Source organism: Misgurnus anguillicaudatus, chromosome 7 (assembly GCF_027580225.2).
Source record: "Misgurnus anguillicaudatus chromosome 7, ASM2758022v2, whole genome shotgun sequence".
NCBI classification, from domain to species: Eukaryota; Metazoa; Chordata; class Actinopteri; order Cypriniformes; family Cobitidae; genus Misgurnus; species Misgurnus anguillicaudatus.
The window spans coordinates 7,316,273-7,340,771 of NC_073343.2; the positions used below are offsets into that span (position 1 = coordinate 7,316,273).

Sequence of the window (24,499 nt, forward strand, 5' to 3'; positions counted from 1 at the left end):
CTTCAGAGCATAATCACACACAATGACGTCTCTCCACATTTGGGCCCCAGAGTTTTCTTCAGAAAGGTTTTCAGCTTAAACACGGACCTAAACATGGAAACCAGGACTACAACTTCAGTACCAGCACACACACAGAAGATAAAAACTGCATATTTAAGACATACAAACTCACAAACTGGGACTGCCTTCAAAAACTCATTTTGGGGACCCTCACAGAAACCATTTAGAGAACAATGAACACAGGACTACTGGACTATATAACGGTTTGACAGTGCTTTTCTTTGATTCGAACATATTTAACCAAACGAATACAAAATGGTATAGACATCTGATTTTATAGCTTCGTATGGCAAATTTGTGACATTTTTATGCTTACTGCGTATGTGAAGAATAGGTTTGCCACTATATGACTGTATTGAATACCTGTATGCCAACTTTAAGAAATGAATCCGGATATAATAGATATAATTCTTGCCAGACAGCACTATGTAAAACTTTAAACTATAATTGTGAAAGATGATTTTTATGTTATGATAGGTTATGTTTCTGTATCATATTTTAGCCAGCAGCTTTCTCAGATCACTTAATAATCTGAATTTAACTGTCCAACTCCAAAGAAGTGCCCCGAAAATATTGCCACAGCAAGCATTTTCAGTTCTCTTGCTACATTCCTTCCTCTTGCTTGCCTCAAAATTCACAACAGGGTGGAGAAACTTTTCGATTTAGTGCAAAAAACTCTGAAAATCCTTATGTTTGAAAAGTACAATGAGTCAACGTTTGTACAGTACTGAGAGGCATCAAGTGTGCAGGACGGGAAAAGTTGAAGTTAATAACCACAGCACTGACATGACAAAGCGAAAAATTTTGGATTAAAAAAAGAAGAGATATTTAGAGCTTAAGCTGATTTCAAAACAACAAGAAAAGTGAGCCTATCATTCCAAAACTTTCTTGTCCAGCACGTCTTTGCCATTGGTCCGCGAGTAAGGTTCAAAAGCGGAGGAGCTCAGGTAACGTGCGGAAAGTTCCTGCAAGTTCCCAGCGAGGGACCCGGCCATGCCGAGTGGGGTGGAGGAGATGCGCGACGCGACGGACCCTAGGAGAGAGGGCATGGGGAAGCTGAACAGCCCGTGGGCCGGTGGAGATCCCTGCAGCCCTGTGACTGTTCCTGAACTGGTCACGGTTGGCAGCGGGGGGCTCCCGCCGGCTGTGCCCGAGCTGGCCGCGCTGCTGCTACTGCTGCTGGAGGAACCTCCGTTAGCTGTGATCCCAAGGGACGGCCCACGTAGCGCTGAGCCCAGGGAAGAGCTCCCACAGTGGGGCAGCAACCCTGGCAGGCCTGGAGGAGTGAGGAGCCGCCCCTGTTCCAGGAGACGCAGGACACTGCAGGTGGCGGCCGTCTCAGAAACCACCGAGCGCAGCTCTGAGTCTTTACCCTGATCCTTTTTCTGTTTGGTCCGGCGATTTTGGAACCACACCTTCACCTGTCAAAAGAGAGGAAAAAAAGAGGTTGAAATAAAATAGCAAACATTCTGTATATAGTGAATGCACTGTTTGCAAGATGCCACTTGGAAAATTAAAATAAATACAATTTTAAATAAATAAAATATTTAATTTAAAAACATTAGCTACAACAACAAAATGTAATAATAATCTATATAGATTAAATGTTAAATAAATGGGTCAATGTGTGCACTTGATCAAAAATACACCATACAAAACTAACAAATGTGGAAGGGGTCAAACTAAAACACAAATTAAAATTGCAAACATGAATCTATTTTAGTGAACAATTGCTAGAAAAGATTTTCAATGAGCTATACAGATGGACAGATCAATACTGTTTAGAATCGCATCATTGTGTATCCTTTCAATTTAGGTTTTCAAAGAAAGAGGACCGTCAATTTTCTCATAATACAAAATAAGATCAAATTCCAACAGAAGTATAAAATGCTAATATATATATATATATATATATATATATATATTTCATACAAAGAAAAGTAAGCCTATTTTAATTGCATTGCACATGACATGATCGATAATGGCTTTGGTGGAATATGAACAAATAGACAAACAAATAACATCAGAAATGTGTCACACGCAACCTTTGGCATAACTAAATCCATCACTATTAAAATTAAAGTAATAACTGCAGGTCCTGTTTATATATATGATTGTGTGAGTACAAAATTATGTACTAATGTTTATGTCAGTTGTGGATTTGAATCCCAGGGAACACATAAAATAATATACTGTTCAAGAAATAATCCAGCTGTATTTAACACATCAATGCTTGCCTGGGCAGTTATTGTAGTAGCGTTGTAATGCAATGCTAGTTTCTAAATTGATAGAAAACTGATAATATGTCTTCTCAAATGTGTGTAATTGTCTATTCGGATGTCTATACTTATGTATTCCATCTGTTGCAATTTTTGTGGTTACACAAACAATGAATTAAAGGCAATTCCTGCATAAAGAAATAAATATAAATGGATGATTTTCCTTGTTTGAACAAATTGTTAATTTCATAGATCTGTCATTAACTTCAGGCACTTCACTCCCTCATCAGGCGGCCAAGAGGAGACACGGGAAGCTTTAATGTAATCAAGGCATGGATTTGAACTGCACTGCACCACGGGGCATTAGAGAGGGCATTAGTGAAGCTAACTCTATTGTACTCCCTGTGTTAGCGGCACTGATCTGCCTCGGGCTTTAACTGTTGTCAATTCAGTCCACAGGAGAGCAGAAGAATTTTAAAGCTGTTAGTTGGGGTGATGATGTGATAGAATGTGACACAGGTCAGATGTGCAATAGAATTAGAAAAACCGAGATGGCGTGTTCGGCTTGCAGGTGTTTGGGGGATTTAATTGGGCCAACCCCAAAGAACTTTTGAAGTTTGAGATGATAAAGCTAAAAAAATTAAATGCAAATGCTGCTTTAAAATTTTAAGTATGATTTTTGGTGAGCTATATGTAACTTAAAAAAAATGTAAATAAATAAAGTTTATATTATATACAGTATAAACAGGCTGGCAAGTGTGCTGTTTGTCCACAACAAACAAACACAGCTCCAAAATTAGCCGCACTACTCGAGTCAAACATACGGCAGAGGCTCCCCGCACTGTGGATTATCCAGGGAGACACATAGAGAATGAGAGAGAGACAGAAAAGTGGATGAGAGAGAGAGAGAGAGAGAGAGAGAGAGAGAGAGAGAGAGAGAGAGAGAGAGAGAGAGAGATGTACAGTAATCTCAAACTCGTGACCTCTCCCTGACCCCTCTGTAAAGTATGTGCCACATATGCATTGCTCCGCTTATTTTTTAAAATGTTATTACAATTTTATTTAAAAATATTTGTATTATTTAAAAAAAATATATTTTTTAAAGCATGCCTTTAAACCACTAGCACTAGTATTGCACCGCTGGTAAAGGCATAAAAAGGAATTAATTTGTTCCAGAATGTATCAGATTGTATGCAAGAGGATGATAATAATGCAACATGATATTAAAATTTGTACCTATGAGTTTATGTAAGTAGTACATTAGTTGTGCATTATTTATAAATGAAATAAGAACAACATGCAATCTGTTTATGTGTTTGATATTTTTATATGTATGTTTCTAGGGTCCTGTTTACATCTGGTATTAAGATGCATTAAAGTCGATCAAATCACAAGTGGACGACGCTACATACAGGTGTACACCGGGTGTGAAACGCTTTGAGCTAGTCCACTTTCAACCACATCCAGAGGTAGTCGAAAACCCATCAACGCAACTCATGTGGTCGAGCAGCCACAAAAGACCGCCTACTCTCCACCTACTGACCTAATGTGTGATGTACTGAGTACTGTACAGTGTTTTTACACCGGCCTTGAGTGAATCCACGGCTTTTATCCATCTCTTTCATTTTTGTTTTATTTTGTGTGAAAGTTCATTAATTGTTCTGAAATATCTAAGAAAGCCTTTACATATAAATGTACAAAACTATGTAAAGCATGTTTAATAACAACACAAGCACAATATTAGTGTGCGTCAACTTAAACCCGTCATTTCTCTCAGTCGTGTTTTAACGACTCACCCATAAACCATTCACTCGATGTAATCAGGACAGAAGTGGACAAAAGTGGACCAAAGGGAAGGATTAAAACACCAGGTGTGAATGGGAATGTGTCTCTCTCGTCCACTCATGATCCGATTGATTCGATCGCATCTTAATACCGGGTGTAAACAAGCTCTTAGCTTCATTCATCTTCTTTATTAATTGCTGTGCATTTGCAATATACTTTATGTGTGTATTGATAGAGTATATGCATGCAAGTGTACCTGAGTTTCAGACAGGTTAAGCTGTCGGGCAAGTTCAGTTCTTTCTCGTCCCACAACATACTGGCACCGCTGAAACTCCATCTCCAGTCTGTACAGCTGTTCTGCTGTGAATGAGGTTCTAGTGCGTTTCGGTCGGTCTAGATCCAAACCCTTCGGCAGAATAATTTCTCGAATCGAACCTTTGGCATCTGCATATGAAATGAAAAATGTTTTCAGTAAGTTCTTTAAGAATGATCACATAAGAATATAAGCAGTATATTAGTACGATATATAATTCACAAAAATGAGTATATAAGTGGAAAGATTTTGATGATGTTATTTGTGAAAAAATAAAAAATAATTTATACATAGATATTTAAAAAATTGTATGTTCCTATACTATATATAGAATACTTTGTACACTATGTATCTGTTTATGATTAATATATATATCTATATATATATATATATATATCTTTGTTTACAAGAATATGCCTCAGAAGCTGTTAAAATGGCCAAACATGAATACAAACTAAAGGCAGACCTTAATCGTATTTATAATTAAAAAAAAAAACAATATTCTAAAATGATAAAAAAATCCTAAATAAAAAATTAAGTGTCTTGTCCAAAATATAAAAAAGGAAAATTAATGTTCAAAGCAAATTAAAATGAAATTAAATGATTTGCTAAAAATGATTAATGTACAAAAAAACCCTCTGTCTGTTAGTTTCTAATTGAATTTCGAAAGTGTCTACTAATTTAATACATATAGCTTTACTTACATGATATACATTATATATGATTTTTATTTTTACTACATCCATTTTAAATGTGTAAAGAGAAAGTGTGTTACTTAAAAACTAAACACGGCATTATAAATACTATTTACCAAACATGTTAGCTAGTGAGGTTAGCTAAAGTTTTTATTGAGATTTAATAAAAAATTGTGTGTGCCTTGTAAAAGTGCATGCCTTATTTAGCAAAAATTACAATCAATAAACGCCTTCTAAAAATTAGTTGTGTCAACTTCAATTGAAAAAAACTTTAATATTCTTGATATTTAAAAAAATATCAGTCTTACTAGTTGTTTAAATGTGCATGAATTGCATCAATTGCGGTATTGGCAGTTGAAGAAATGACACAATAATTTTATAAGGTTAATTTCCTCATATTTCAGGAGGCCTCGGAGTTTGACCCAGATTTAGCTTCACAACCTAAATAAATTAACAGAGCTGATTGCTCTCCAAAATTTCACAATCAGCTGACACAAGCAGGAGGGGCTTCACAACTATTTTAGTAATTTATTGTTTAGATCTTTAGCCTGTTGATGCAAACACATTATAAAAGACTATTTAAATTGCAATGCAAAAAACTTTAAATTTAAAATGCATTTTCACTCAAGCTTTTTAGTCTCAGTAGTAAAAAGAAAAGCACATTTTAGATAAATAAATGCAGACAGCTAAAGTCTATCAAATAATGCATTGCTATATTTTTGTTGTAAGATTGACAAAAACAGAAATAAATCTTATAAAGCACGAGATATAGATTTTAAAACTATCTAAAAATGATGATCAACATAATTAGTTGTAAAAACATTTTAAGAAATATGAATTCATCCCTTTAAAATGTTTAAAACTGTCTACTGGATAAAACAAACTGTAGGAATCCGAATGTACATAAACGTTGTTCAGATTTGGTAATTGTATTGAATTTAAAAAAAAATATATTTTAATGTTTTTATCTTTACAATGGCAATTTCTATTTAAAAATACCCTAAATGGCGTTTGCAAATATTTGCAACTAAGACAAAGAAGAAATTGGGTCAATACGCTAAATGCCTTAACAGTGGAAACTAGTTTCTTTTTTTAATAAAGGACTCATTCTCGTTTGTTTTTTATTGAGTATATATCACATAAACCTATGTCCTTTCAAATCCATAAACACTCATAAATAAAGCAAAAAGTGATTCAACCAAACTAGCACAAAATTAAAGTTCCCACAAAAGCGATTTCCTGTTTTCAGCTGAAGAAAGCTACGTGAATGTTTTCAAACTCACCTCGAACTAAAATCCTCCGGCAGTAATCAGGATCTCCCGAGCTCGTTCGGCTTTTTTCGCAATTTTCCACCTGTCCGGATGGGGAGAAGGACTCCTGCTGGTCCTTCAGGAACGTTTTGGAAATGTTCCCCTGGGAATCTTTTCCCTCTTTCCCCTCTTTTAGTCCATTCTTCAGCAGCATTCCAGACTCCGAGTCTTGACCGTAGCGAACTTCCATAGTCTCTTATTCTCTCAAACGAGAGATCTCCCCTTTTTATCCTTGTCGGGCAAAAATAAGTGGAAATAGCTGTTTTGGGTATTATTCGGAGTAATACAGGTTTAGTCTTTCCGTAAAACAGCAGCTTTGAGTCTAAGTCAGATAGCTAATGTGCCGTCCGCACTTGCCCGGTCCACTGATCTGCCCTATTATCTCTGTGCAGACTCACTTGCCCAATGATCATAGACTTCTCACCCAAATTCAACAGCAATTTAACAGCTCCTCTCCTTGTAACATTTACATCAGGCTGATCTCCGGGTAATCAGAGCTGTGGACGGACGCGTGCACGCCGCTTCAATTGATTACGGTAATTTTGCTGCCTCCACATTTGCGTAACCTCATGAATACTCTAAACTGTTTGGGAAACACACGTTGTCCTGATAGAGGGGTCCACACACTCCGACCCCCCTCTTCAACCTTGTACGATCAAGGCAGATGATTCGTCCTGAATTGCGAAAGAGCCACGACACTCAACGGTCCCAATCGCGAAGCACGGGCACTGCCAGAAAAGTTCCACTTCATTCCTTGATGCCCTGGTACGGCACAGCCATTCCTTTGTCCTCGGGCCCAAGATTTTCGTGTAGTTTGCGGCCGGCAAACTTTACTGCGAATCTCCCCAGCAGATAACAGGGCGATCCCATGCGCTGCACCCTCCGCACATCGGAGCTAATACAAGCACAGAGCAAAAGAAAGAGAGAGAGAGCAAGAACGGCGAAGAGCCGAGAGAAAGAGAGAGAGAAAGAATGAGACGTGCAGTAAGGGAGGCGGAGAGACCAGGAATACGAAAAAGGGGAATCCACTTCGTGCGGTAACGAACGCGGATTCACAAAAGCGAGACTTTGTCAAGCCGAGCCTGTGTGTAACAACCACCCCGAGTCACCTAGTAGCCAAAATAAACCCACTACTACATGCAACCATCGTTCAAACCATCACGTAGCCCTAGAGACTTGTGGAACAACTACTCTTAACTTCATATGAGCCTATTAAAAGACAAAAACCCACAAAACCTGTCCGAGATCCCAGGACTAACACCCCAAACCGACCCTTTCCTCCTCCCCTCGCCCACTTCTTCCACACCACTACACACCCACCCACTCAGTCTCTTGCCTATTTTCATTGTCAGCGCAACAATATCTGGGGGAACAGCAGTAGTCTGTAATCCAATAAGACCATTGATTAGGCTACAATGATTCAATTCAAGCCAACGGTTGTGAGCAAGGAACAGGCTTGGGCCCTTCTTGTCACCTTGCAGGGCCAGGGGCCCTCTTCATGCTGAACTCCCCCCCTCCTGAAGCCATTCACTTCTTTATGGGAAACAGAGTGCAAAAGGAGTGAAAGATGGCAATTATCTAATTGGACTATTAACAAACAATTCTGTGAGTGTGTCTGGTAGCGGACAGAAGAGGATGGGGGGGCTGGACTAACTTCATTTAGTGAGTGTGGGGCAGCCTGTTGGAGAGAAGGAAAGGTTGTTTAAAGAAAAGATAAGAGGGAGGGATTGTTTAAAGAAAAGGTAAGAGGAGGGTTCGAAAGGGGGCTTCTGGGGCAGCAGGGTGATTCTGCGCTGAGCTTGGGAAAAGAGGTTGGTGGGACACGCACCAGCTGTGGTCTGAACTATTTCAGGTCAACAATAGAGTTTGGAGGAAGGTGTCCTAAATAAAGGCTCTATATATTACAGAGGCATCTTCTGATGTTTCTTGTCGTGGAGTTATATAAAATGTTGCACTATTACAGTAGCATAACGCTTTCAGTAGCATAACAAGCAGGTAGTCTAAAATCTAGTCTAGGTTTTTTTTTTTTAACTAGACACATCTCTGTACAATTATTGGAACAACTATTTTGTGTTACTTTTAACACAAATTGTGTTGTCACTTTAATCATTTTAACACAAAATCAACACAAAATCAAAATAGATAATGTGTTAAAATGTAACACGTCCCTTTTAAGAGTGCACTTTTCAAAGAAAATCAACCTGCCAATGCTTATAATTGAGGGGTCTCCAACCTTTTTGTGAGCAAAGGCTGCCATAATGCATAAAACAATCTGGAGGGCTACTTTTATAGTCTCTTTTTGTTTTACTTGTTCATTTTATTTTATTTGTTGTTATATTTTATCATTGTTTAAAATGTTAAAGGATCAGTCACTTTTCAAAATCCAGATGATGTACTCACCACCATGTCATCCAAAATGTGGAAAACATTCCAGGATTTTTCTCATTTTAATGGACCCCAAAACGTAACAGTTTTAATGCAGTTTAAATTTGCAGTTTCAACGGAGTTTTGAAGGACTCTAAATGATCCCAAACGAGGCATAAGGGTTTTGTCTAGCGAAACGATTGTCATTTTTGATAAGAAAAATAAAAAATATGCACTTTTAAACCACAACTTCTCATCTATATCCGGTCCTGTGATGCGCCAGCGCGACCTCACGCAATATGTCATCACATCAAGAGGTCACGTATGACGTATGCGAAACTACGCCCCAGTGTTTACAAGTGTGGAGAAAGAGGACTGTTCCGACGTTGTTGTATGTTGAATGATACTAATTAATGTCTTTGTGTCAGTTTATTGTTTAAAATGGTCCACAAATGCGCGTTTCATATATGTAACACGTGACCTTTCCACGGTATTACGCAATTACGCGAGGTCGCGCTGGCGAGAAGTCGTGGTTTAAAAGTGCATATTTTTTATTTTTCTTGTAAAAAATTACAATCATTTCGCTAGATAAGACCCTTATGCCTCGTTTTGAGATCATTTAGAGTCCTTTGAAACTGCAATTTTAAACTGCATTAAAACTGTTAAGTATTGGGGTCCATTAAAGTCCATTAAAAGGAGAAAAATCCTGGAATGTTTTCCTCAAAAAACATAATTTATTCTCGACTGAACAAAGAAAGACATCAACATTTTGGATGACATGGTGGTAAATTATCTGGATTTTTTAATAAGAAAATTGACTAATCCTTTAATATAAATAAAAAACTAAGCTAATGTAAAAATTATGGGTAACCCTTTATAATAAGGGTCCATGAATCATAATGCCTAAATTAATTCTTACTTAAATATGAATAATGCTGAGTTAAGGCAAGCACTAAATATAAACTACCGAAGAGTCATCATTAACTACAACGCGACGCATGACTGGACTGAATTCATTGTTAATAAATACATTAACTACCAACTAAAAAACATGTCATGTTGTATCAAACGATGACTCTTTATTAGTTTATGATTAAGTAAAAATACATGTATGTCTTAGTTCATTATGATTCATGGACCCTTATTATAACCAAAATATGTAATAAATAAATATTAAAATTGAGGTTATTAATCGGATGTGCTTTGGTGGGCAACTCACAGACTCGTGCGGACAACCAGGTGCCCACGGGTACCATGTTGGAGACAACTGTTATAGTAGTTGATAAAAAGTATTTTAAGAATGAAAGATGACAAAAAACTATTTATTTATTTATATATATATATATTAGTATGTGTGTTCCCTAGAGTTTGAACCCATGACCTTTTGTGCTTTTTAGTGTTGCTAATATAATGCTCTGCTAACTGACCTGTTTTCAAACTGGCTAAGCAGAAAACTGCATATGGGATGTTGAGATTGGTCAGATTTCTTTTCTATAGTCCACCTAGTCATTCAAAAAGCTGGCGGGAAATCTGTCAAAAGGCATACTGTTGTATCTTTTCTCATGTCAGCAGAACCCTTTAAATGTAACTCGAGTTTTTAAGTTCGCAGTTAGAGTTTAGAGAGCAGACTTTACGTCTGTACTAATCATAAACATTACATTGCATTACTTTACGCTTCTGTTTGTGACATTTACTTTTGACATGCAGAGACATGAATGAAACTGTGAGGAAGCCACGTTTACATACGCAAAATCTGTGTAATAGGCAAAAATCGTACTGTGCCGATTACATTTTGTTTTAGCTTTTTGCTAAACATACTTAATTATTAGAGAGATAGTTTACCTAAAAATGAAATTTCTGTCTTAATTTACTCACCCTCATGTTGTTTTAGACCTGTATTTCCATTTTCTTCTCATGAAAACAATAAAAAAGAAATGTTGATAAAAGCAGATGATAAGCACACAGCTGGTTGAAACCATTGACTTCCATGGTAAAAATAAAACAATGAAAGTATTGTGATAGATGATGAAGAGATTCTGATAAAATATGTTAAGCACAGAGTTGATGGTTCCTACTGAATTCCATAGGATTTCTTCCATAGGATAACACTCTTTACCTGTGGTAAAATCCCTGTAACACATGCCGTCTTATTGCTCTAAATGAAATAAATGATTGTGATTTGATCTTTTATTTGCTTTAATCACAAAACATTCTTTTGTTACTCATTTATTTATGTTCCTGTCTCAAGGCTATCCAGATATTCCCTAATTAAGTACCTGCTGTCAAACATTGACGATCCCCGAACAATATCAGAGCCGTTTTCTCTTTCTCTCTGTTTGGTATCTATTGTGTCATTTCTGTTGAAGCCTCCCATCAGATGCCGAGTAATGTCAGAATGGCAAAACCTCATTTATTTAGAGAAAACAAAACACTTGAGCGGCCACAGACAGGAGATGGGCGGAAGCGCATAGTCAGAGACAAAAAGACAGGTGGTGAGACATATCAATAGATAAACAAGATATAACATGACAATACCTGAGGAACTGAAAGGCTCATTTCGTGCAGTTCCCAGTTAGGCTGGGCGCTGAAGCGTTGCTTGGGTTACCCTGTCTTCAGGATAGCACAATTTCACAAAACACCTATTGATTTGAGAAAAGAAATTAGGTTTACATAAGCAGGATGGCAAAAGCCAGAACTATGATCACTAGTTTGAAATATGAGTTATCCACTTCAGAAATGCCTGTGTTGATTTCATGAATGTCTAAAAGAACATTGTACCTCACAGTCACCCATAATTCAACATTCATGAAATTTCATGATGATTTCGTGCTGTTATTTAGAACTAGACAACAGTAGGATCAACATGAATACAAAAAAGTTTTGCTGTATTTATAACAACACTCATCATACAACAATAATCCATCTTCTCTTTAAGATTTGTAGAGCTTAAGTGAAACACAAGACTGTGATTGGTCAGTAGTGTGTAACCTGCTACTGTGAGTTAATATTTACTGATATAAAAACAAATGTTAGCAATTAGCATTGCAACTTAAAAATATTCCATTTAAGAAAATTGGAACCGTACATTTTTGTAGCTTCAGCTAACTGCTTTCCTCAAACGCATTGATTTTGTACAAAACTCATCGATTGGCCAGCTAATCTGTACGATGTGATTGGCCTGAATACCTCTGACGTCAGCCGGAAATGTGGCGCTCCTTACCATGTTTGAAAAATTCGGTCACAATGCAATGCTGACAGGAGTTAATTTACAGGCCTCAGTCCGAAGCGGGAGGAATTATAATAATGTCGGTCTTTTATAGTCACAAAATATTTGATTAATTTATTTGTGTTCATGGACACGATTTTCCGCTTTTTTCATGCCTTTGAGAACGAATTTTTACAAATATTTTTTGTGTTCGTAGCATGAAATACTTTTACGTGTCATTTTATATTTGTTTTCTTAGTTTTTTACTATTTTTAAATCATTGTTGCTTGGGGTTAGATTTAGGGTTTTGATGTAATTTTATGTATTGGTTTCTACATGTTTTTCTTCTGATTTTAAAGTTATTTTCGCTTGGGGTTAGAGTTGGGGTTTGAGTCAGGATGTCTGAAATGTAACAGAAAGTCGTTCTAACCTCAACTGACAATGATACAAAAATAGTAAAAAAACAATAAGAAAACAATACATAAATACATCGTGCTCAATGGCATGAAAAAAAGCAGAAAATCGTGTCCATGAACACAAATAAATTAATCAAATATTTTGTGACTATACCATGACTTGCCTTGAGATTGGGTTGTGTCTACGTCAACAAGCCCAGGAAGTAAACTGTTGCTTACAATCCTTGTGTTTGCTGTAGTCCAAGAAAAGAGATTTATGTTGGAAGCGATAACTCGCGTCATTGTTTACTTTGGGGTTTGTACCTTTTGCACAGACAAAAAGACATCTTACAGAAAGTTGTGTTATAGTCCCGCAAAATTTGATTAATTTATTTGTGTCCATGGCACGAAATTCAGCTTTTTTATGCATTAAGCACGAATGTCTTTTTCGTGTCACCCGCACAAATTTCTATAAATAGTTTTTTATGTCCGTTGCACAACTTTCTTTTTCATTTCATTTTATGTATTGTTTTCTCGTTGTTTTTTCTCCCTATTTTCCTACCATTGTCACTTGGGGTTGGGGTTAGAATCACTTTCCGTTACATTTTTAGACATCCTAACCCAAACCCCAACTCTAACCCCAACTTCATGCGAGAATAGTTTTAAAAGCGGAAGAAAAACATGTAGAAAGCTGAGCTGAATTTCGTGCCATGGACACGAATGGATGGATCACATTTTTCGTGACTATAACACGACTTACCGTGAGATCATGTTGCTTTTGCATATTGTTAACGTACTAATATACACTCACACACCAAAGGAAAATCGCGAATTGGACCATTGGTGCTCTTTAAACCTAAAGGAAATTAAATCCTAATTTTTAATTACTTAAAGACTTCAGATTCCTCAAAAAAGCTCAAGATGCTTTTAAGAGAGGTCACTAAATACTGACTGATCCCTGAAGAAGACATTTAGTTCTATATATTGTTTTGTTTTTAATTTTGTGTCCATATTTCCTGTATTTTCTCTTTGTAATTTAATAAAAAAGAGTGAAAAATAAACATGGACGGACATTCAAACTTTGCGAAAACAACAAAGCTGGTGGTGGCGGCCTAAGACTTTTGCACAGTACTGTACATCACAGACACAAACCCATTCCAATGTGTTCTCAACAAACCACACCCGCCACCTCCAACCAAAACCAGTGTGTTCATAATCCTCTAATACACCCATTAACAGACAAAGTGTGTTTTGGCTGCAAAAGAGAGAGACAGGGGGAGAGAGACGTGAGTCCTATCTTGCTCCTAATAGCTTATTAGTAGCGCTAAGCAGGCTCTTTTCTGTATCGCTAGCACCTTTATTCCGCTAATGTTTCTGGCACCTCTTTCCGCCATCTACAATATATCAAATGCTCGGCGAGTGACTACGGCCAAATCTGGGCATTATTTCAAAACACCACGAGAGACAGGTGACAATTAGATGGGTTATTCTAAAAAGGTTTATTCTCATATGCGAGGCGCTTTCGCATGATTTTCTCTTGCACAAAGGTGGATTGTTGCAGCGTTGGGGGAATGAAACAGGCAGCTGCTTCGGTCTAATCAAAGTATCGCAAAGTTCAAGAGCTTGGGGCCCAAAATGACATGTGAAAGCAAACATGGCATCCACTTGTACTCAACACCAAGAATAGCGTCCAACGAATCCATGCCAGAATAATGGCAACGTGATGGGTCATGGTGAACATTCAGCTATATTACTGTAAAACTAAAGATGCAAAGCTTAAAAACAAGGAAGCTTTATATTTGCAATAGAGTAATAGTGCATGTATGAACAGTGCAATTAAATAAATGATTTAAAGGAAAACACCACCGTTTTTCAATTTTTACTATGTTCTAACCTCAACTTAGACAAACGAATACATATCTCTTTTTTTTCAATGTGTGCACTTAATCTTTGTACAGGACTTTGTGAATATGTTAGCATTTAGCCTAGCCCAATTAATTCCTTAGGATCCAAACAGGAATGAATTTAGAAGCCACCAAACACTTCCATGTTTTCCCTATTTAAAGACTGCTACATGAGTAGTTACACAAGTAAGTATGGTGGCACAAAATAAAACGTTTTAAGCGGATAAAAAATTAGAACTATATTGTATGGCAGAAGAGCACTTAAAGGAACAGTATGTAGGATTGTGGCCAAAACTGGTATTGCAATCACAAAACTTGTGGCTAAAACTGGTACTGCAATCACACAGCTGGTGGCCAATACACCAAATGACAATATAAACATCAGTTGAGGGCTGAAACTCCACTTTTTAAATGACAATATCCTGGCCATACCACTGTTGTCAGTGTTATTGCAATGAAAATGATTTCGTAATGTCTAGTGACATATCAGGGCCATTTTATGATTAATTGATAAAAATTTCGTACATACTGTTCCTTTAAACTGCGACTAGCAGTAGTAGAGCAATGCAATCTCATTGATTTCAATGAAAGCTTGGCGACTTCCAACGACACGAGCGACAGTAGACCGTTGGTGACTGGAATGGGCGTGTCCAGTCACGTGACAAAGTTGAGAAATGTTGAACTTTATGCAAATTATGAGCGACTACCAATGAGAACGAAGCAGTGGAGTTCACGTCATCCGTCTCCCATCAGTTACTGGAGTGGATGGTACTTATTTGCTTATGACAACCAGATTTAAAACGCCTCTTTTGAAAGAGACACTAGACAAAGTTACTTATTATGTATATGTACCTTTAGTTAGCAGCACTTCGACCTTGGGCGCAGTATTATTGACGGAGGTTTGAGCGAGAGGGGGAGTAGTCACGAGTGATGATGTTACTGCGCACAGGCCTGTACCATCTTCAAAGTCTTCTTGACGTATTAGACACATAACTGGCTGCTTTCAAACGGAAATGTTTTTCAGATAATTGTTCTGGAGGACATGTGGTCAATGTTTCCACTCTTCTATCTTGTTACCTAAAGGCCCTCATTCAGATTTAACAAATCAATACCATCTCTCGGCCTCTGCACTACTGTTCAAAACAGTGCCAGTGGTCATCTTCAAAACATAATAGACCACATAATACCAAATAAATAAATAATAACAACACACAGCTTTGTCTAAGTGTGTCATCCTGACAAAGAGCCTTGAGTGAGTGTATGTATACAGGCTGAGCTATCATTAGAGCACATTTTGTGATTGTGGGTGTCAGAGCCATTACAAACCCACAGGTGGAGGTGTCTGCAACCCACTTTTATCTTTTGGGCATAAAAAGTTTCTTTATTTCTAATGCAATGAGCTTGCTGCATGCTCAAATGTGCTGATTTGCAAGTTTAAAGTCGAAATGAAATTAAAATGAAAAACTGTCATTTGTTTTGGAATATTGAGGTATTTTAATTTTTTTTTACAATGATTTATCTGTGAGCTTCATTCGTCATTTTTTAAAAATTCATTTGGCCTCATAAAGCCTCATAATGTGGTCTCAAAACGCAAATTTCCTTCCCTCCTCGAAACGATCTCTCTTTACTTCCAGTCATATGGTATGGCAGGTGGGCGGGGTCCGATTAGCAAATAGCAACATTACCTAACTTCAAACGATCCAATCAATTCTCGAAAAACGAATTCAAGTCCAGCTCTACCTTTTTTCTTTTTTCCCTTTATTTTATAAAATTAATTTACATCTGACCAACCCTGCTGAAATTTTATTGGTTCTAATGGAATATGACCCAAAACACACTAGTGTATTGGTTTTTGTTGGTCTCTAATGGTATGTATTGGTTCTAATGGAATATGGGCCAAAACACACTACAGTGTAGTGGTTTTAATGGTAAAAGCTAATGGTTCCTATTGGTATTTTAATGGAAACCATTAGAATTTTCTGTAATGGTTTTATTGTTTTTTACTCAGCAGGGAAGGTTAACATAGTCAAAATAACATAACGATATAATAAACAAGATCTATGTTTATTTCAAAAGCTGTTTTACTCATATAAAAAATGCTTACTCAAGTATTTTATGACACTTTACTAACGTATTCTGTAGTTTTAACTTGATAAACTGTGGTAAATACTGTAAAATACTTTAATGCTTAATATAAGGTTTAAAATCACTATATCTAAACTTTTACTACATTAGTATACAATTGTTTTGCTTTCGGACATTTCATACACAAATCTCTACTTATAAGCATCATAAAGACCTCAATCTGTTTTATCGCTGGTATGTAATAATGCGGTTATGCACGTGTTTGGTAGATGCATTGTCTGGGGAGTGAGGAGGGGCCTGTTTCTATACACTGTTAAAAAAAATCACAGCATTTTTGTCAAATCAACAAATATTTTTATGTTTAATTTAAAAAATTTAGGTTGAACTTGAACTTAATTAACTCAATTTAACTGGATTTTATAAGTTATGTCAACGTTTTTAAGCCGTCATGCTGCATATTTTTTACACCTATGTGTATTAACTTGGCATGTAAATTAACGATTTATTAAAAACTGAAATAATGCCAGGCAGTTTCACACCATTTATTTTTATCAATCTATTATCACATTGTCAAAAGTGTTTCTTAAAGCTTCATTGATTGAAACAAATCGATAAAAGGTGGGACTACATACCGCAGGTGCTGTAGTAAACACAGACATGTCAGCAGCATGATTTTCTGAAGCACGGGGAGAGCTTTATTTAAGTCCAGCTGCAACCAGTGGAGTGGAAAAGCTGGTTGACAAAAAAGACACCGAAGATGAGAACTCATAATGCTCAGCCACTGCGATCTCCAAATTGTGAAGCGAATGCTTTCTCAGGCTCCTAAACTTTAGCCGTTGACGCCACCTTGTGGTTTTATAACAACATCACATACATTTAAAGTTTGATTCTAAGATATTTTTACTTGCTCGTATAAAAAAAGCTATGCTTGTTTCGTAGTTTTGTTTATGTTTAAAAAAATATATATTAAAGGGTATACCATACTATTTAGACATATGCTTTTGTAAATGTCAGGTAGTTACTTCTCACAAAACTATTTGCATTTCGTTAAGGTATTTAAAATTAGTATTATTAACACTTAATGACATTGTAATGACAAATTATATTTGTACCACTATAGTTGAGGTCAAGAAAAATATTCATGACGCTGTTATAAATCTTTTTAACATTTATAAACATGTTGAATGTAACATTGCACAACATTAACATAGGCTGAGCATATTTATTGATTTAGTACATGCTAAATTATGCTATTTTTAACCAAGCATTGGGTCAGAAAAGGACAAACCAAAATTAACACAGGAAATGTTTATATTTTTAGCCAGCTGGATTAAAACATCATAGGATTGGGTTTGCCCTTTTTGAACCAACTTTGAAAATAACCCAGCATTTTTAGAGTATATGTTTTGTGTAATTAAATAAATACAAAAATTTGAACATTTGGATAAAAGTTTCTGCCAAATGTAACTGTGGAGACTTCATATTTTGTCTAAGAAGGGATTATGACAAGTGTGTATGTTTTCAGAATACAAGTGAAGTTATGGGGTGTTTGGTCATTTCAGACTGTATCCTCTTGAAGAAAAAAAAACATAATCATGACCATCAGCACATAAATTTAAACTGGAGTTTTAGACAATCTCTTAGATCTCTTCTTACCCAGAGTTTCAGACTCACGTCAATGGATACAAAGTGACAATCCAGCTTCTGAACAGTGCCCTCTGTGAATCTGTTTTGTAGTTATATACTGTATCAGGACAGTTAGCTGCCATCTTCTAATCTGATTGGACAAGAGAAGAACCATAAGTATCTGTTATACAACTTTAGTAAACAGTTTTTATGTCTCAGTAAAATTCATGTGCAGTTTCTGTAACAAGGCCAGCTTTCATTTAAGAGAACATTATGTGTGAAGAAAATGTCCTCTTTGTTTAACAGCATTTTAGCTTACCTTCACAAACCTACAAAGATAATAGTTTCTGCAGCAATATTTCCTTGAATTGAACAAGGATTAATAAGGTTGATTACCTTTTGCCAAAACTTTATCTCTTAAAGGGGGGGTTTAATGGTATTTCAAGCATTCTGACTTATTAACACAGTTATAGAGTTGTTGCCTCATGCTAAACGTAGGCAAAGTGTCAAAAATGCAGTTGGGCGTGTTTCAGAGTATTTCTGTGCCGAATGCACTTCGCCAGGGTTCGTACAAGTTTCGGCTAATTTTTTTCGATTACGGTTCTAACTGACGTTTCAGGGGTTTTCGATACGTATCACTTCTTTATATGGGCTTCCGCCGGAAAACTTCCCCCGGAAAACCCCGCCCAGCCGTCAGTCAGCGGGAGACGCTAGAGCTTGCTAACAGCTTATCACGCCACTCAGCCTTGTTTAATTTCAAAAGTCAACAATGGCACAACAAGAAGTGTGTTTTTGGATGTAAGGAGAAGACATCCAGCCTTATGGAAACAATGGATATAGTTTATTATCCGGATTAGCAGCGGAGTTTTGCGTGTGCGTTTGATGCGGTGGATTTTCAGAACCTGGTCATGACGAGTTACACGTGGTAAGTAAGACTTCTGTCTTATGTTGGAAATAGGCGCGTGTATATTATATAAATGACACGAACATGTAGTGAATCATAAGTTAAAACAGTGTTGTATAGTGTTGTATGACTCCTACTCGCTCCTCCCGTGTTATAACTCCTCCTTCTTCATTTTTTCGTACGTTATCGGAAAGATTCGTTAAAGCTAATCTTTCTTTTATAAATCTGATTAAACTAAAGACTCTTCAGAGATATAAAGGATGTCATACTACTCCATAGGTACTCCAGATTAATATCAGAAATGCAGAAACAGCGTGTGTTACGTGAGCTTTAAAGCAACACTATGTAGTTTCCATGTAAAAATGACTTACAGCTCCCCCATGTGGTTGAAAAGCACAACAGTGCCTGGTATCAGACACTCTTCTGCAGGCAGGGGGAGGGGCGGGGCTGTGTGCTCTACCCTCCACCGCCACTTTCAGAGTGTGCTTGTAGCAGCTAGGAGGCTGCTCAGGTTGCAGCAACAGTATAATTTGTCCAGTTAAAAGTTGTTCTATCACTGAAATAATTTTAGAGACATTATTTAAAGGTAAAAAAACTTCATAGTGTTGCTTTAAAAGTGGCATAAACTAAAGTCAACCTGTAATTAAGTTTTCAGTGCTACTATAAGTGTGCATGTGACACTATTATCTTGGGAGCCAAAAAACAATTACATCAGCACATCAAAACTTACATTATATTTATTTAAGACGAATATACAATGAGTTGCAGTGTCTCACTCAAATAACTGACTGTAGTTGTCATGATTTCACAGGAACAGGACCTAAGTGCAAGGTAACGGTAAACTCAAACAGGGTTTATTAAACAACAGAAAACGCCCACGTGGGGGCAAAAGACAAAACATAAACAGGTTACAATGACCAGACCAGGGGCCCGTTTCAATAAGGAGGTTCAACCAACTCTGAGTTTAAACTTGAACTCTGAGTTGACTTACTCTGAGTTTTCGGTTACAGAACAGCTGATCTGAGTTAGTTCAATCGACTCTGAGTAGGTTAACTCTGAGTTAAGCGCGTGCACAGCCACAATGAAAAGCCATCATCAATGGAGCGCAGATAATACAATTTACCATGGCAACAGCACGTGACAAAGAGGTCTTAATCCTTTTTACTACTAAATATGAAAGTGTTGCTGCAAGTGTACAGCAACTTCGAGCATATATTTTAAAGAAAAAAGTTGTTGTTGGAAATTGCGACTCTAGTAAATGCAAACATTTAATTTTTCATCACAGTTAAAATATCAGAAGTAAATAAACTGAGGACTGTACGTTATTATATTCACACTTAAAATTTTAGCTAGCCACTTAGACAGTCTCTGCACCTAAGTATATCAAATTGGTTTTACTAGTCATTTCAATATACTGTTTAAATGTTTTTTGTTGGTTGGTTTAAATTTAAGTGTAATTTATAAAATATATAAAGCACTAAGGTAAAATGATTTGCACTGGCAATTTGATTATAACTTAAAGACAGCTAAAAACATATTTTACAGTGTACGTAATAAAAATGTGCTCAATCAATGAATGTACTAAAGCAACAAACAAGATTAAACACAGCTACTCCTTTAAAAACGGGGAGGAGACTGCCAGAAACTCAGAGTTTACAGGATAAAACCTGCTCCCGACCAAGTTAGGTTCAGAGAGTAAGTTACTCCGGAAACAGACTCTGAGTATAAGTTACCTCTCCTTCTGAAACAGGCTTGACTTAGCCCGCTGTCTTGGGTTCAACCTACCTCCCTTTTTAAAACGGAAAACTCAGAGTTTCCCTTATTTCAGGGTTAACAAATTCAGAGTTTTCACTTAACCACCTTTCTGAAACGGGCCCCAGGGCTTTGAACCAGAATTTTTTCCTAATTGGTTCGTTCCGAACAGAAACAGTATTTTAACGTTTCCGGTTTTCGGTTCAACCTTAAAGTTGACGTTACTGAACTGGTTACAACAAAAAAATAAAGTTCCTGAACCGGTTAATAATGTTCCATGTCAGCTGTGGGACATACAAATAAGTAGGCTGATCATTAGGACATTAAACTTAAATTATTAGTCTACATAATTTTCCTTAAAGTCTCTATCTTGTCATCAAACATTAAAAAAGGCTACATTATGTAAGCGGCATAACTGTAATTCTGACATGCCTACGAGTGCACTTAAACACGCGCACACACACAGATGGAGAAGGGGATTCCAAACGGCGCTTCGGGAAGAAGATGCAGCATAAACAGTCACTCCGTTGTTTTTAAATTATGTTGTTTTTCAGTGCTTTATTCGCCAAATGTATTTTAATGGACTACAATATGAGACACAGTAGCGCCACTCTCTTAAGTTTATACATCAAGAGTTCTGATCTTTAAAAAGCATAGGGATAATCACGTTTGATTGGAGTAGGACCGGACACATTCAAAATGTGTCTGTGCGTACAAATAATTGCTCACTTTAGTGCATTTTTGTGGTTAAAATCACTTAAGTGTTAACATTTGCAAGCCTTTAAAAATCCGCGATTCACATGCGAGCCGCACCGTGGGTCGTGATCTGTACGGAATGGATCACGGATCAACTGTGATCTGTTACACCCCTAATTAGTATTAAAACAAACATCTCGAGATACTTGGTAGCCTACAATATTTACCTCTTATGAATGAGCATTAGAGACTTGGGCTTGAGTAGGCTACTTTAGTGCTTCTGATATTGAGAGACTGTGGCGGTGATGACGTCACACGCCGATTAGCATATACGTGACGTCATTGCGTTGTGTTTTACTCTTTGATCTGTCACATTATATTGGATTTTAACACAACTGAATGCGATTTTTACATTTTATTTGTTCTGTTGTCTATAAAATAGTGACTAAACAACCCAGTAACGACCCACGACCCAGTAACTCCTTGTTTAATCCAATCAGCTCTTTCTTTAACTGCAGCTAAAAAAATCTGACAAAATCATCTAATTTACAGTACAATGAGGGTGTACTGATGTTGCTCTTCTCATCGGTGTTGTTGCGTTATGAACACTTTTTTATTTTAAATAAACGTTTCTGTTCCGGAACATATAATTTTTGAAAGTTTCTGGTTTCGTTTCTGTTCCTTGCAAAACATCAAAAGTTTCTGGTTTTCGTTCCGTGAACTGGTTCAAAGCCTTGGACAAGACGATTAATTTACATGGCAGCCAAACCAAAATGATCCAGCACAGGACAGAACACACCACACTGGGGCCTTAAATAGGAAAAACTAAACAAGATAACAAGGGATGGTCAGGTGAGGGGAGTTAACCAATAATGAATAATTAATGAGGAGACAAGGGGGTGGGGACATAAACGAGACACACAGCCCAAAAAACGGCCATGTGCTACCACACAAAACATGAGTATTGCCACAATCCTGCCACATGATCATGAACAACTATGAATAACTTTGACAAACTGGCAGGATCATGACAGTATAGTTGTGTAATGGCTGCCTGCGTAGCCGTATGTGTAAACATCCTGTTTTAGCCGCAGGTAGTGTCTCTGCATTTACTGTGTGAATTAGTGATGGGCAGTCCGGCTCTTTCCATTGATTCGGCTCTTTCGGTTCAAGCGCTGGCTCTACATTTTAGTGATGGCAGTCCGGCTCTTTTCATAGATTCGGCTCTTCTAGCTCGGCTCCCTTAGAAGGACACCGGCTTCCCTGCCTGCGTCTGAAGATTCGGCTCTGCTCGTTCGCTACAAAGAATCAGCTCTTAGAGCCGCTCGTTCGCGAACGACCCATCACTAGTGTGAATAGAAAAACTGGCTTACCTGTTATATTTTCTTTCTGCAAAATCCTAATGATTGAGATCAGAAAACAATCTGGCACTTAACTAGATTAAAACATGTTTACACCATAGACTGTAAAAAAAGATGGACGACGCGACGTCGCCTCCCTCCATTGTAATGAATTGAAGCAAAAAATGTCCGGCCACGGTCTCCGTCATGTTACGTAAAAAGTAGGTATGTTGCTAACTCCGGCTGACTTTTTGGTTCTGCTCAACGAAACTCAAGATTTCCTCAGATGGCGTGCGGTGTTGTGGAAAATAATGCTTCAGTTGGTTTGTTGAATTTTTATTGTTAACATCCCCAGAAGAAGCATATAGCTACCTTTTCGTTTTCAGTCACCACCTTTCATGTTTAATTACTGGCCGTGCGAGGTCGCCAAAGTCTGTTGTTTGTAAAATCGTCTTTGTTTTTGCTGAAGTTGAGTTGAAGTTGAGACATTCTTGAAATTGTAAAGACATTTAGTTTAATTGCTAAACTACAAGTGAACGCAATTTTAATAAATTTGAACGTCGACCACGGGAGTTTTACCTCCACCAAAATCTGCTTGAATGGACAAAGAATGTGAAGCAGCCGTATAGTCATGTAGTAGATGTCTGTATATAGACTGAATAAAGAGTGTTATTTGGTGTAATTAGTGGGTTTTTTTTACATATCTGACTTTTCAGAAGTAAGTTAGAATATGTAGAGGATATGGCAAACAGCTTATCCTGAACGATTCAGGTCAATATCTCAAAAATTAAAAAAGTTATAGCTAAAAACTACATAATTTTTATGATTCGGTCACATATTTTCTTGAATTTTAATGGAAAACATGGGACAAAATAAAGTGATGATTCTTGAACCCATAAACATGATCTTGGTCTCATTTAAAAGCTTTTTTCAAGCTCTTTCTATCTGTGCAACTAGTTTTAACATTTAACCATTTTGAAAATTTTAGCAACATACTTAATATTACAAATAACATGTAAACCCCGAAATACTTTTTTAAACAGACATTAAATTAAAAATACCCATGGAAAGGCAAACGTTAATATGAATTGGTATGATGATAATAATAATAATAATAAAATTGATCCTTCTAACACAAAACTAAATATATCAACCGATAAATGCAAGAAAAAAGTGATTATCTAGCATAACTTACCACATCGAGCTTTACTCACGTCTGTAAATGAACCGTTGCTCGCGCGCGCGTCACTTCAGCTCCCCTCACGACGTACAGCAACTGTTCATAAATTTCAGCCATGTAAATAACAAAGTTGATATATTCAAAAGATTTTCAGCGCGCAAATGACTAATCTTCTGGTAATTTTACCGTTGAACAACTTAACATTTTCATTCCTGATGATATTAACAAGTTAAATAAAAAACGTAGGCCTACATGTAACTCAAGTGACACAAACTCCCGCCTTCTTTTATATTATTGGCTGGAATTCTGCTCAGTAATGTGATTGGCTGAAAATCGCGTTCGTCTTAAGAAACACCCGACTCCTTTCATTTGATTGGTTAAAATTCTTGCTCGGTCGTGTAATTAAATAGTCTGGAAGTCGATCACGGCTTGTGTGTGAACAGAAACTCCCGCCTTCTTTAATTTTGATGTGTCAACATTTTAGGCTTGTTCGACTTCATGCCGCGCCGCAAGAATCGACAGGCGGATGACGTCAAAGTATCGCGAGAGCGAGACGAAATATGATTTCTTGACTCATTCTCGCGGTACTTTGACGTCATCCGGCTGTCGGTTCCTGCGGCGCCGCATGAAAGTCGAACAAACCTTTTGACACTGGTGTGCGCTGTT

At 37.1% G+C, this 24,499-nt stretch overlaps 1 protein-coding gene across 17 annotated transcripts; it reads right to left on the reverse strand.

Moving 5' to 3' along the window:
• Positions 1 to 258: 258 nt before the first annotated feature.
• vax1 (ventral anterior homeobox 1) lies at positions 259 to 24,313 on the reverse strand. 17 transcript variants are annotated; one of them, XM_073869333.1, is made up of 8 exons: positions 24,086 to 24,313; positions 23,849 to 23,929; positions 17,992 to 18,112; positions 16,968 to 17,067; positions 11,282 to 11,385; positions 6,356 to 7,277; positions 4,321 to 4,508; positions 259 to 1,481 (listed from the first exon to the last, which is right to left on the reverse strand). In XM_073869333.1, the coding sequence occupies exons 6-8, from the start codon at positions 6,570 to 6,572 to the stop codon at positions 933 to 935; spliced, it is 954 nt and encodes a 317-aa protein (XP_073725434.1). In that variant the 5' UTR covers positions 6,573 to 7,277; positions 11,282 to 11,385; positions 16,968 to 17,067; positions 17,992 to 18,112; positions 23,849 to 23,929; positions 24,086 to 24,313; the 3' UTR covers positions 259 to 932. The 17 variants fall into 17 exon arrangements, with proteins under 17 accessions (XP_073725434.1, XP_055028401.1, XP_073725433.1 ...); XM_055172426.2 differs by lacking the exon at positions 24,086 to 24,313 and adding an exon at positions 11,023 to 11,151 and having other exon boundaries at positions 6,356 to 6,613; positions 23,849 to 24,078; XM_073869332.1 differs by lacking the exon at positions 24,086 to 24,313 and adding an exon at positions 24,020 to 24,055.
• Positions 24,314 to 24,499: the final 186 nt, after the last annotated feature.

What these genes read in the sequence shown, in the direction of transcription:
- vax1 (XM_073869333.1), bottom strand. Translation starts at nt 6,572, where the DNA reads ATGGAAGTTCGCTACGGTCAAGACTCGGAGTCTGGAATGCTGCTGAAG. An exon ending in CCGGAGGATTTTAGTTCGAG is followed by an intron (nt 4,509 to 6,355) that starts GTGAGTTTGAAA and finishes TTTCATATGCAG; the next exon opens with ATGCCAAAGGTTCGATTCGA. An exon ending in TTAACCTGTCTGAAACTCAG is followed by an intron (nt 1,482 to 4,320) that starts GTACACTTGCAT and finishes CTCTTTTGACAG; the next exon opens with GTGAAGGTGTGGTTCCAAAA.